This window comes from Fundulus heteroclitus, chromosome 9 (assembly GCF_011125445.2).
Source record: "Fundulus heteroclitus isolate FHET01 chromosome 9, MU-UCD_Fhet_4.1, whole genome shotgun sequence".
Lineage (NCBI taxonomy): Eukaryota > Metazoa > Chordata > Actinopteri > Cyprinodontiformes > Fundulidae > Fundulus > Fundulus heteroclitus.
In genome coordinates this window covers 15129935-15144271 of record NC_046369.1, presented here as the reverse complement: position 1 = coordinate 15144271, position 14337 = coordinate 15129935, and the positions used below count along the sequence as shown (strand labels likewise).

Here is a 14337-nt window from a genome sequence, read left to right as displayed (position 1 = left end):
TTGCTCAAATTGTTCTTTAAGGAGTCATTTGATAAGTATTTATGGGTCATGTCAGAGATTTTGTGTATACGGACAATGTTATTTGACTTTTGGAGCTTTTCGGCTTTGTCCACACTCTCACAAAGAAACTACTTGTACAAAGTAAGCTGCAATGTTCCTAAGAATCTCAGTCACAGGGCACCCTCTCCAGACTACGCCAACCCAGATTTTGGGAGGTCAATCAGCGTTCGAGCCTGGGGAGATGAAAAAAAAATAAATAAATAAATGAAAATGACAACAACAAACACTGAATTCGCCCTAAACTCAGGCTGCACTCGCTGCCCTGTCTAGTCGAGGTAAAACGGAGTTCACCAAAAGTTCACGCGTCTATTATCATAGTGGAGTTTGGTACCATAGGATTGTGATTGGACAGGATGGAGGAGGAGTCAGCTCGCCAAATTTATCCAGAAAAAAAAAACTGTTATGACACATGACGTGTTCTGCACTTTCAACCTCAATCCGCAGGGTCACTCGCCGGTCAGAGTGTCGCTTCAGGCCGACTGTGTTGTGGAACTGTGTGTGTGTGACGGGCACAGGGACTCGGTTAAGTTAAAAAAAAAAGAAAAAAAAAAGGAAAACCCTAAAATATCTCTGTTACTGGCCCTGTGTCGTAACATCTCTGAGGCGGCCCCGCCCAACATGGAAACAAGGTTCAACCAGAGTTCAGTTATAAGCTACGCCCCTTCGCCACCACGTCACCAGAGACACGATGGTTCATCATAAGCGCGACACACTTTTTTCCAGTTTTCGGTTAGCGACGTCACAGCGACCCCTGATGAGTCTTTGCCCACACTCCCTGAACCTTCTAATGTCATCTTTAAAATACATCTCCTTTCAAAAGTCTTGCTTCGTTTACGCTTCAATAAAATAAATTCCTTCATTTGTCCTTTTTTTTTTCCCACACAAAGATTTGGATTATTTTACATCACAATACTTTTGCATCTTTTTTTTCCCTTCACTGTAACCACTGTATCTAACCTCTTTAAAACAGGATTTTGGTGCCGAGTTCGTATTGTACAGTGTGGTGCCGTGGCGATACTTTGATGAAGGCTAAACAAACTATTCTCTGTGATTGCCATTTAATTATAACTTTTATTCTTTTGTCTTTATTGTTCTGCTTGTTCTGTACAGTATCCTTGAGTGTTCTGAGAGGCACTTTTAAATAAAATGTATTATATCATTAGCAAAAATGTTTTTCTTTAAAATTTATTATTAATCAGCAATATTTCAACTATACCATAACATCTGTCCTCTTAAAACCTTTTTACAAAAGTAATTATTTAAAATTACCATAAATGTATGTTTTATATTGATTAAATAAATATCATTGTTTATTTAATCAATGTTAAATAAACAATGGACTTTGAGTTTGCAAAAGAAAACATGCACAAGGAAAACAAAATGTATGTTTTACTGAAATAATTTTTGGGAAGTTCTATTTGTATTGTTATGAAAATTATTTCCACACAATAAAAAGTACTAAATATTTTGGTTTTGATGAGTTTTGGTTAATTTCAAGAAAATGTAAACTTGTTAAGAAATATTTGAACACAAATGGGTAATGACCATGCGTTTTAACTTACATGATTTCCTTTATTTCTGATTAAAATAAATTAATACATCTTTTAAAGCCAATTATGTTTAAATAACTTTAATTGTTGAATACCACATTTTTTAAATATTACTAATACTAGTCAAACTAAAAAAATTTATTTAATGAAAGAAATGTGTAGCTCATTGGAACTATGAGCAAATACTAGGTTATCGGAAGTAATCAAATAATGCTGATTTATTTATTCCTTCTTTTTAAACATTCTAAAAAAATAAACAATTTGAGGTCACTTGAATTCAACTATACTTTCAAAGTTTTTAATATAATGTTGGATGTGCATTATACTAAAGTATACTTTATTTTGTGGTAAAACACTTTTCTACTAGAAGTTAATTCAGTGACTTCCTAACAAACAGGGAATTTGTTTTCTTCAAAATGGGAATAAATATTGGCCAAAAAAAAAAAAAAAAAAAAAGTTTTAACAGCAACAGACAGTCAAGACTGCTTTTTCTTGGATAAATTAATAATATTAAAACAAGTCAATGGAATAAATGTTTAATGCATTTTACTTTGGAAAATACATTAAACAAAAAAAAAAAAATATTCTCTACTGATCTACAAACCGGATAAATTAGAAAAAAAAATGTCACTAGATATCTTAAATATTTTTTTGTAAATATATAACCCAATGTAACCACTTGATTTATTTTTCATTTACAACACTGCCTCAGAAAAGGATTTAGATTTTATTTGCGTCACAGACGTGTCAGAAGAGCTCATGTTCTACACATGAGTAATTATAAAGATACTCTCCCCTGGCTGTGGCCTCCCTGCATGCTGGGTTCAGTATTAATGAGGATGAAACCCAGAATAAAAGACTAAGAGCGCCCACTTGAGGTGAAACCGACCATTACATCAAGCACATGGTGAAAGAAGTGTGTACTTAAAAGAAATTTTAATTCAGCACATTCTAAACTAGCCAAACAAGAGTTACAGCTCACACTTACAAAGTAACATATGTAATATTAGTGACATAAATTAATAAGTTTCACAGAATCATACAATTGGTTAAAATTTTGCTTCTTGTCTTTTTTTTCTGCCAGAACAAATGCTTAAAATGATGCAGATAGCATGTTTATTTTACTACGGTTTGTTAATAGAACCATGACTATAAAACCATGTATAAATAACACTTGAAATTTACATAAACAATGTTTAATCAGGTTATCACCTATGTGACAATTATGGCCACGGATCTTTCCACAAATGAAGTTTATTTTCTATTTTGAGGGATTTAAATCAGGCCGATCTGAAGCAACACTCTGCATAACAGTTTTTAAGTTTGACAGTCGGATCGTCCCAGCTTTCAATATTTTTAGGCGAAACAGAATGCTATGAGGCTTTATAAAGTGAAAGATTACTTGAAAGAAATTGCTTTGATTCATTATAGAGAACTGTTGTGTTTATTAGCTTGCTGTAGTATTTCTAATTGAACAGAATTCCTAATGCAAAAAAAAAAGAAAAAAAGAACACGTTTAGTGCAGGTCAACAAAAAATGTGAAAAATAATTATAAACAACTGTTTCCTATCTGTAAAACCAGGTTCTTTGAAGTTAAAATAGTCATGAGTGTACAACAACCACCAATCCCCAAAACATTATTTGCACAAGACCAAATAATGTAAAAACAGTGAAAGTGATGTTTTCATACATTACATTTGCCCTGATAGAACTCTGTGCAAGTGCGCACTTTCTGGGAAATTACTTATTTCTAGACACTGATTCCCTCAGACAGACCACTGATTAAATATTCACTCAGAAGCCATACTGTGGAAAATTTAAATACATAAACATAAATCCAAATAAAATTAACTATGGTTGAATAATTTAGCTTTAATCTTGGAAGTTAGCACAGCTAAAATACTAGTTCTATAAATTAACTTGAATCAGTGCTGAAATTAATCAGTTTACTTCCACAGCAACTATGCATGTTTATTAGAATACAGAATGCATATTACATCTCGTCTGCTGAAGAGTGAGCAGGGTGCAGCAGAGGACCTTATGAGTCCCTTTAATGGAAGCAATTTCATCCAACAGATGTACATACATTGTCAGCATGGCTTTACATTTCCATGGGAAACATGCTGTAAAAAAATACACTGAGATCTCTTTGTCAGACAACCACTCTTCAGATGGACAACCACTAAAATCCAGGTTGTAGCCGGCGAGCTGTTAATGTTGTCTTCAGTGGGATGTTGTCACCTTATGAACTGGTCCCAACTCAGACTAAAGTTACAGGAAAAGAACCTTACACCGTGCTCTGAAATAAAGAAAAATAAAAAAAATTAAAATCAGATGTCTGTAAAAGTAGTGTTTAAAAGGGGCCATGACAACAAATTAAATTTTTCTGAGGTTTTGGGGGTATAATATGGTCTGTTGTGCAATGATGAGGCTGTGCTAATGTCTAAATTGAATACTAAAAAGACCTGGTCAGGGGCAGTTAGCTTTGTTCACTTGCTCAAAAACAGCCAGGTCAGAAAACGGGTTGCTTTTTTACCCAATTCATAAGGCCCGTTTACACTACACCTTTTTTAACCGAGCCCAATCAGAGCTCGGTAACCGAGATAACTCTTGTGTGTAAATGGTCAGCAGACTGAACTGGACCGCGCTAAACATAACCGGACCCCTTAAGTGCAGACCAGTTCCTGAGTAGGTCTCGGCCTGTTTTTTTTCCCCCGGTTATCTGATAAAGAGCGCATGAGCAGACCGCGTCATTCCCTTACAGTCAGCTGACTGTCCGTGGTTTTTCCGGCGTGTCTGGCTGCACGTCCCGATTCACACTCCATTCAGACAAATTTCAGACATTCATAAAAATACTAGCTTCCTTACCGTGCCACACGGTTTCCAGAGATGATTCTGCTTAGCAGTGTTATGAACCTCAGAGTCTGTTGTTGTTTCCTGCGTCTGTAAATCCTTATTAGACGTTTGTCTTATCCACGTCCCAAAAGCCGACTCTGTCTAACCATAACATCCTGAATGTTACAGGCGCCGCCATTTTGATTTGCTCGGTCCCGCCTTCAATCCCAGAGAGCGGTAGTACCGCAGACCATCACTAGGAGGCGAGGAGCAACCAAGGAACCGGGATAGTGTGGTGTGTAAAGGGTCGTCTCGGCTTGGTTAACTGATCCAAGCTCAGACCGGTCTTGGCTCGGTTAAAAAAAGTGTAGTGTAAACGGGCCAATATTATCCAATTAGAGCACACCATCAAGCAAACAGCCTTTCCTCCCCCCGCAGAAGCCGCGGAGTGCAAATACCCCATATTCAGCCTCAAACTAACTTCCCAGCGGTTACTAAAAAGGGGAGCTGATATGTCTGAGGGTGCTGAAAAATGCATGAAGTTTCCAGGAGGAGAAGAAAAACAACACAGAAGAGTGGCTGAAGTTGATTTATGGGGACTTTATTGAAGACGGTTTCCTGTGGGGGGAATCCAGTCGTGGTTTTCAAACTAAAAGGATTTTGACAAAAACTTCTGTACCACCGACACAGAAGGTGGCGACCACAACGCTGTCATTACCCATAAGTTGATTTCATTTCTAAATGCTGTCAAATGTAAGGAGGTTGTGTTTGTAACAGAAAAATCCAGTTGACTGACTGACGAGCCAAACCGCTGTCAGAGGCATGATTTTCCTATCGCTGCCCGGTAGAGCGAGCTCTCTGTCCCAGTGAGAGTTCGCTCTCCACAGCGGTCCTCTGCAGTCAGCTCTCCTCTCCCTGGAGACTGTGGTGACTGCAGAGGAGTGAAGAGTGAAGTCAACTTTGTAGAGCTGCATATCATTACTGCAACCAACCCTTTTACTGAGGAGGGACATTTGGCCTGACAAAATAAAAATGTGATGTTATTTTTTAAATTAAATCCTTTGTAGAATTACCATATGCAGCAATATCAACTACATAAAGTGGTTTATACAGTGATGTCATGGCACCTTTAAGACACTAAAGACTATTCATGTAACAAGGGTAAATGCCCCAATTAAAATACAGTTAAAATAAAAGTAATAATTTTATACACTTAAATATATTTCTTTTAAAATTCAACAGGCCTAACAGTTTAGATTTTTAGGGAAAACAGAGCAAGTATATAAAAATAAAAAAACAAAACAAAATTGAAATGTATTGACTTAAGTTTGGATAGAAATTTCCTTACTCTTCAACTATTGCCAGTTTTCCTCCTTGGTAAGTAAAGTTTATTTATACAGCAGCTTTCCCAAAATACAGAGTCACAAAGCACTTAATCCAAACAGAAAGATTCACAAAGTATTTATGACATAAATGCCAGATGGAACAAAACGGGTTCAACGTGGCTTCAAAGGCAGCATTTTATTCCTTGAATCAAACAACTTTAATGAATGCGTCTCCTGTGCAATTATTTACATTTTAAAGAACTGCTGAAAAGGTTGTCTGGTTCATCCACAACATTTTATCCTTTGTTGTTTGGTAGTTTTTTAAATAATAATATTAATAATGAAAAGAAACAAGGCTCAGTTACTTTACCTTACAAATGCAGTTTTAGCCACAGACGTGGGAACTTTCCATGTCCTCCACTGTAGGCTCCACCAGCCGTTTGTATGAGAAAGCCAGCATAATCTGCAGTAGGAGCAAATAAATTGGTCTGTATCATTAAAAAAAATAAAAACAAAGTGTCCTACAAGCCAAGGTAAGCAAAGTAAAGAAGCTGCATTTTTTACTTTTTATTTTATTTAACCTTTATTTAACCAGGAAGTCCCTTGAGATTGAGATCTCTTTTTCGAGGGAGACCTGGTCAAGACGCCACACCAGTTAAAATACAAACAGAAGTACAACATAGATAAAATCTCACATAGAGGAAAAGACAGGTCACATAGGGCAGTTACATTTTTCAATTATATGACATTTTAACATGGCTTTAAATTCATTCAATGGGATTAGATCATTTAAATGGAGCAAGTTTTGTAAATTATTCTTGTCATCATATACGGTTCTGTGAAAAAGGCACATCTCCCCCTCTTGCATTTTTGTTTGTTTTTGTTTTGCCTCCTCAAATGTTTCAGAGCCAACAAATGTTAATACCAGACCGAGATAACCTGAGTGAATACAAACCAACTCATTTCATTTATGAGAGGTTAAAAATTTTCCAAACCAACCGGTCCTATTTGAAGAAGCAAAACTGAGCACTGGTGGTGTCACCCTTAGTACCAACATTTTTTCTACATTCTTTACATTGCTGTGGAGGACGTCCCCTCCCCCACTCTTTGCAGGATTGCTTTAACTCAGTCTCATGTGATGGTTGTTGAAACCGTTTATAGTACCCACATCACTTCGATCAAATTTAAGTCCAGACTTTGAATGTAGTTTTTTGGAGTTAACTACATTTATTCATTCATTTGAGCCAGCCAGAGGTGGACTTGCTGGTGTGCCTTGGATAGTGGGCACTCAAGCTGAAAGTCACAAACTAATGGCCAAACATTCACTGCTGGATTTTCTTCTAAATAGGAGAATTAACGGCTCTGAAGGTCTGTGGTTTCTTTACAGCTCCAGGACTTAAACTGCCGCCGACCACATTTGATTGTCCATATAATTTTATTTTTATTTATTTATTTATTTTTAATGCAATAGTAGTTTTAAGCTAAATGTAACAGGAGGGAGAGTTCCAATTCTGTCTCATCAATCAGCAGAGCATTTTCTCAGATGGTCTTGGGAACCATCCAGGTGTTTAACAAATGTGAGATGGACCTTAGGGTTCTTGTTGGTCAGCAGTGGTTTTCACTTTTAAAACTTCCCACTGATATCATTTCTGCCCAGTCTCAACGTCATTGTTGAGCCATCAACCCTAAATTTAGCTGAGGCAAGTGCAGCGCTTTAGATGTTCTGGCTTCTATTTTGACCTCTTGGATGAGTTTTCATGAAACCTTGAAGTAATCTTGGTCAGCCGGTCACTCCTGAGAAGGTTTACCTTTTTTTTTTTAGGCTTTTATAGACTTGGTAGATGTTTTCGACCATGTTTCTTGTCTGTTCTTTAATTTCTTTCAATCAGTGCATGATGAGTTGCTTTTTGAGTGTGCTATCAGACAAGCTCCATTTAAGAGATCGCTCAATGTTAGGGGATCTGGCGTAAATTAGGCCTGATTGAAATTGACATCAGCTATTCAGAATTTGGTTAATTACAGCTATTTCAGGACTTAACCTTTCAAGGGGAAATAATCATTTGAAATGTTATAATGTAGTTTGTTCCAATTTGTATAATGATCTGAAACATTTAAGTGTGCAATTTACAGTGCCTTAAAAAAAAAAAAAAAAAAAAAGTATTCACCTCCCCATGGCGTTTTCTTCTTTATTACATTCCAACCGGTAATCTAAATGTTTTTAAATTTTATTTTACATGATGGATCTGCACAATATAGGTTAAGTTGTTCAGGTAAAATTATAAAAATAAAAAAAAATAAAAAACTTTAAAAACACTCAAAATTGGCATGTGAATATGCATTTTTTTCTCTTTGCTATGAAGCCCCTAAAAGAGGGGCCATCAACATGGTACCCACAGGCACCAAGTAGCCCCCGAGCCTATTAAAAAAAAAAAGCATAATCCACCAGTGAGCTGCATCTAAAACTTTATTTTATTCAATTCAATTTTATTTATATAGCGCCAAATCATGAAACATGTCATCTCAAGGCACTTTACAAAATCAAGTTCAATCATATTATACAGATTGGGTCAGATTATACAGATTGGTCAAAAATGTCCTATACAACCCATTTCCACTACTCTTCTTTTTTAACCCCACTTGCATTTATATAGATTAAAAAATTAGAATAGCTATGACAAAGCATGACAGATGTATTTATTTTCCATAAGGTTAAGGTGAACTGTGACTCTTCTAGTTCAAAGTCGAGTACTGGTAGCCCTTCGTATGACAACACCAATAAAGTAGCTCTCAGTTTCACAAAGGTTGGTGACCCCTGCCCTAAACAGCTTTGGTGCAACAGATCACTTTCAAAAGTTACATAAATGTTAAATGAAGTCCACATGTGTGCAATCTAAGTGTCACATGATCTGTCAATATAAGCACACTTTATCCGAAAGGTACCAGAAGCTGCAGCAGCTACACAAGAAGCATCAGTCCATAAAACCCAAGGAGATCTCCAAACAAGCCAGGACTAGGTTATAAAAAAAAATATCCAAATCTTTGATCTTCCCTCAGAGCGTCATCAAATCAATAATTGCACATTTTACCACCACAAATCTGCCAAGAGAGAGCCGTCCACCAAACTCACAGACTGGGCAAGGGGGGCATTAATCAGAATGGCAGCACAGCGACCAAAAGTTACCCTGAAGGAGTTGCAGAGCAGCGATTGGAGAATCTGTCCATAGCGTCATAATAAGACATACACTATAGGAAAGTGGCGGGCACAGCCAACCAAAAAGTTAGCTTCACAAACTCCGCAATTAAAAATATCAGCTTCACTAACGTTAAATTGATGATAAATAAGGAAATTTAAGAAAGCTAACACCAGCCGCTAACCGATTACCAAAAACTCACTCAGTTTGTGTTAGACGTCTTCAGACAAAAGATGTTGCATGGGAACATAGTGCATGATGAATGTGCGCAGCGCTGCATGTTCGAGGTGGGGATAGCCGTTTTAGTTCAGAATGAATGACTTAAGTTTTAACTTTGACACAGCAGGAAGCATTTAAGAAGAATATTCTATCCCTCTGTGCCCAGGAAGCTGCATTTTAGGAAAAGAAAGTGTCAGCGTGGGCTGAAAGCCTTGAAGGGGTCCCTTTTCCCCTCTGTCATCAGACTGACAAGCATGCAATAAATCATGACTTTTTGGTTACTTATTGTTGTAATATCAAAATAATCAACGTTGTTATATTTAATGTGCACCACTTTTGAACTGGAAATCACAATTAAAACTGGTTTCATCATTGCTGTGTAGAAACATGTTTTCCCTCGAGAATTGCCATTGCTTAGGCAGTAAGCTGGCCGGTGTTTTCGTACAGAAAATAAAAACAAAACATGTTGCCCTACTTGTTTTTTGCTTCACAATAAATAAATACATTTATTCTAAGCATGCTGTATCAATGAGATGGTGCAAACGATATTTTTTTTATTCCAACAGAGGCTACTGTTTATAGAGTTTGGATTCTGTCTCTTTGAACCTTGAACCATGTCCCATGATATATTTGTCTTTGCAAACAACTGAAAAATCCTAAACAAGCCGAAACAAAATGGTATAAGGTCAATTTTTCACCATTGAAATTTATTTGGGTTGGGCAACGAGCTGAAAACTCAGATTTTGTGCAATTTTTACTTACATTGTTATTGAAAATAGGTGACTGACAATTATAATGAAACCAGACATGATCATGCTTGAAATACCAATTTAACATGTGTAAGAAAAGCTACATCTTTTTACTGATGCAGGACAACAGCATTCAGTTAGAACAGACAGAGTAAAGGTGTCCTGCTACAATTATAATTTAAGACAGACTTATTATTTTTGTGTGTTTTGCCTACCGTAAGCAGAACCAGCAGTCCCGCCATTACACCCATCATTATGTACATGTTTTCAGTCAGACCACCTGCCCAGAGAGGGCCTAGGATGGTGGCTAGACCCCCCACTGAGCGACGTACTCCCTGACTGAAGCCTGTGGGGACAGTGAGTGACAAAACACATCAGTGACGATGGAGTAAATCATTTGTGTTTTTTGCCGATTAAAATTATTGAGCTTCTAGGGGAACAACCAGGTAAGTATGTAGGAAGGAGAACAAAAACAGAGGAGCTATTTATACAGCCACTAGATGGTGCTGTTCCTTACCCTGACTTCTTTCAGAAGTAACTTTGGAGAAGAGGGAGACCTGGGCCACAGCTACAAAAGGTAAACCAATCACCTGCAGAAAAACCCCGATGATGAACTCCGTGAGCTTCCATGCAAAACCACCTACAGAAAAGACAAAATAAAAATACAATAGGCTGAAAATTAGTGATCCTTAAAGTTTACTCGCATTTATTGGCTTGTTTGACAAACTAAATAATGAAGTTCCTGGATTCTATTTCAAGCGTCAGTAAATGTACAAGTACAGCAAGTTGACACTGACCAAATGGGTTAGCCAGAAAGACGAGGCACCAGATACAGGAGATGTTGCAAATGCCCAGACCGATGGCAAGGACCACCCGTTCTTTAAAATGCCGGCTCATCCACCGCACGAACAGGAAGCCGGCGATCACCACCACACCGCCGAGGCAGTACATCACGCTGTTTTCCAGTTCTTCGAAGTTGAAATATTTTTGGGTTAAGGGGGTCACCATAGTCTGGAGAAAAACAAAACGTGTTTTAGGCAAATCCTTCAGGACTAAAAGGTTTGAGCAATACGATTACAGTGCAGATGGTTTGGTTTGATTACTCCAAAAGGATCTGATCTTTCTTTTTTTATTACAATCAGAGTAAATTAAAGTTTACTAAGCTGTGCTTTCGTGCATTTAGTACCATCGTCAAAGAACTAGAATACCCTCCAAAGTACATTTATAGTAATTCAGCAATTCAATTCAAAATGGAAATTGGTATGATATACAGATTCAATATTGTCCTTGGATGAGCGTAAGCCAAAGAAGGTAATTTCTAAAAAAAAAAAAAACTGGCTAGTAACAGCCATTTATCCATACATCCTGATGGAAAGTTTGGTGAAAGGAAAAAAGTAGTATGTAACAGTGCACAAACAACATCCATATCACAAAACTTGAAGAGATCGTGAGGGAAAACCCACTGAAGGGTTTGGCGATTTACAAGGTCTGAACTACAACTGGATTCGGTGCCTCAAGAGCTACAAGACACACACGTATCAAGAATGTGAAAAAAAAAAGGGGACTGGACTGTTGCTCAGTGGTTCAAACACATCTGTGACCATCCACTAACAAAAAGTGCGTTATGTGATATTCTAATTTACTGAGATGCACTTGGATACAAAAAGTAAACAATGCCTGTTGTCACATATCTGATTTGTTTAGGGTTCACCAAATTGCACTGAAGGCAGAAATGGTGTGAACTCAAAACAGCTCCACGTCATTTTTCTTGTACTCTTAGAACTTGTGGTGGTGGTAAAGTCACATGATTGTCGTGCATGTGTAACTTTGGCGCACCTCCAGCGCTGTCTGATTGAAGAGGGTGATGAACTGAGCAGCCAGCAGCACGACCACTTCTTCTCTCAGGAACTCTGACACAAAGACACAACAGTGCAGACAGGTCACGGTGACGAGCTACATTTGGAAACGTTGCCTCTACATTTATCAACATATGAGGGAGCGGTTAAGAACAGTTTCAAAAGGAAAAATCTCTATATCTGATGCCATATCCACTAATTTGATACTTTATGACCAAGGATTTTCGGATTTTTGAATAAACAAAGATTAGATAAATAACATCAATGAATTTGGCATATTGATATTCAGTCCGCCAGTTACCTTGGCACAAGCTGAAGTGTCTGCAGGGTTCGTGGAGCTCTTGGCTCGATGATGACATGGGAGATTGAAGTGGAGAATGAATGTGATCGGGCGAGATGTTGCAGGCAGCCGCTCTGTGTTTTTTGCACAGGCTGGATGTCATCACAGAGCCGTAGGAGCCCACAAGCTCCTGGGAGGTCATTAGCGGCTTTATCTCCGCCTCGACGTCCTCCTCGTCTTCGCCAAACCCATCGACGCCCTCTTCTCCACTGTGTTGTGAAGTGCTTAAAGTCTTCTTCCTGTCCACTGGGGGCAAGTCCCAGTACAGGAAAACCACCGCCAGTTGGAGGAGAATCCACAACACAAACATAAAGAGCTGGAAGGAGCGGAAAAGAGGAGAGGCAATTCTGGGTTGGCCATCAGGAAGCTTGTAATCACTTTGCATCACGATCTGGCTTTTTCTTATCCTTACCCCTGGTGCAGTATATTTGTTGACAACAAAAGGACCAAGACGGAAGTCACAGAGTCTCAGAAAGATGTTAAAAGCCGGACCTAAGCGGAACACAAAGTTAAAATGTTCATTTTATTGACAGATTCTGGATAAACGGGAGCAGGAAAAAAAAAAACACAACAACGACGACACCAGATAAGATAAGATAAACCATTGTCCTTGAATTTTTGTTTAACATGATCCAAATAAAAACACTCAAATCATCCGTTTTCAGTCCTATTGCAGAGCATAGGAGCACCAACCAATCAGAAGGCCAGCCTGTCGACAAGCCATGACTGCAGCAAAAACAGTGGCCCGGTCCTCTGAAGAGGTGCTTCTGGTCAGGAAGCCAAAGATTGATGAGCCAGCGCCTGTACCGATGCCTGAAAAAAAAAATAAACATTCAACGGAAACATTCAGATGTTTTCGTGATTTGGTTTAAGTTGTTTAGAACACGAAACGTCATCTGACGGGAAGCGTTCAAGTAACAAGGATCATTCCAGTTATTTCACCAAAACAATGCAGAATCGTACTGTGTAACTTGGCATATTGTGTTGATATTACAGTAGACACATCAAAGATAACACACTGACACAGATCATGGTTGAATTTTAAAACATTGTTAGTTAACCTGAGGTTCAAATCGGTTCAGCCAGGCAACGACAGGGGAAGAGACTAAAAATCCATTTAATACCGTCCAAACATGCCAGTTATCTACAGGCTTTTAAAATGCTAAGCTTTGTTTAGTGTGAGCCATAACTGAAACAAAACCAGCATTATGACAAGCTTATGAAATTAGAAATCATAGAAAAATGTCAGTAAGCATACAGTTCTTACATTGATTTAGGCACCATGTGTGCATGCAATGCATATTGAACGCAAAACAAAATCTCTCTTTAGGTCTGAGCTCATTGGTCTGTCTTTTTCAGAAGTCAGACAACTCAATTGTACACTTAATTTCTCGAGTATGGTATTTTCAATAAATAGCTGTACAGTATTTTTTTCTTCTGTTGTGAATTTGCCCTTTGCTGCTGGTACACCTGAATTTCAATAAAGGATATCTCTAGTCCAATCTTAACATCAGATTAGGGTTGACTAGGCCAGTCAAAAATCTTGATTGTGTGTGTGTGTGTGTGTTTTTTTCCCTTGTCGCCCTTTTAATCATTATCCTGTGGCATATGTTTACACATTCTTGGTTCCCTCAATAACAGGGAGTCGCTCAGGTCTTGAAGCAGCAAAGAAAAGGCCCAAACTATCACATTATTGTCACCATGTTTAATGCTGTGTTGGTTTTACTGTATCAAAAGTGTTTAGTCTACTTCAAATGATTTGTTGACTCTACAGGTCTGGAAGTAATGAAGCATAGGTGTGTTTAGATAAAATGAACTCAAAAAAGCTTAATCACAGATAATTCATGATTAAACAAAGACTACTATTACTTTTTCCACAAAGGGCCCGGTTGGTTTGGCTAGTCTGGTTTCGTACATAATAGAAATAATCTGAAAAGTGCAGTTTGTATTTACTTAGGTTATCACTGTTTGATTGTAGAACTTGTCTGAAGACCTTAAGATTTAAGGGTAACAAAAAAAGTGAAAAACAGGAAAGTTGTAAGGGGACCAATACTTTTTTTTTCTCCCAAAAGCGTCTACATGCTTTTAAAGCCAGTAGCACAATAATACCTATACATTTTCTAGGGTGGAAAAGTATTATATTTGTAAATCATAAAGCATTTTACAGCCCTGAAAACCTTTTTAAACAGGCATTTATTGGGCAGGAAGACTT

General features: G+C 37.8%; 1 protein-coding gene across 1 annotated transcript in view; it reads right to left on the bottom strand.

Moving 5' to 3' along the window:
• Window positions 1–2529: 2529 nt before the first annotated feature.
• mfsd8l1 (major facilitator superfamily domain containing 8-like 1) overlaps window positions 2530–14337 on the bottom strand; it is a 19750-nt gene continuing 7942 nt past the window's right edge. The window contains exons 5-13 of the mRNA XM_021321507.2: window positions 12819–12938; window positions 12538–12617; window positions 12087–12441; window positions 11766–11839; window positions 10727–10940; window positions 10447–10569; window positions 10145–10275; window positions 6141–6233; window positions 2530–3909 (exon numbers count right to left, since the gene is read on the bottom strand). Of these exons, the coding sequence (XP_021177182.2) occupies window positions 6156–6233; window positions 10145–10275; window positions 10447–10569; window positions 10727–10940; window positions 11766–11839; window positions 12087–12441; window positions 12538–12617; window positions 12819–12938 (1175 nt within the window). The 3' untranslated portion in view covers window positions 2530–3909; window positions 6141–6155. The remainder of the gene's footprint in view (window positions 3910–6140; window positions 6234–10144; window positions 10276–10446; window positions 10570–10726; window positions 10941–11765; window positions 11840–12086; window positions 12442–12537; window positions 12618–12818; window positions 12939–14337) is intronic.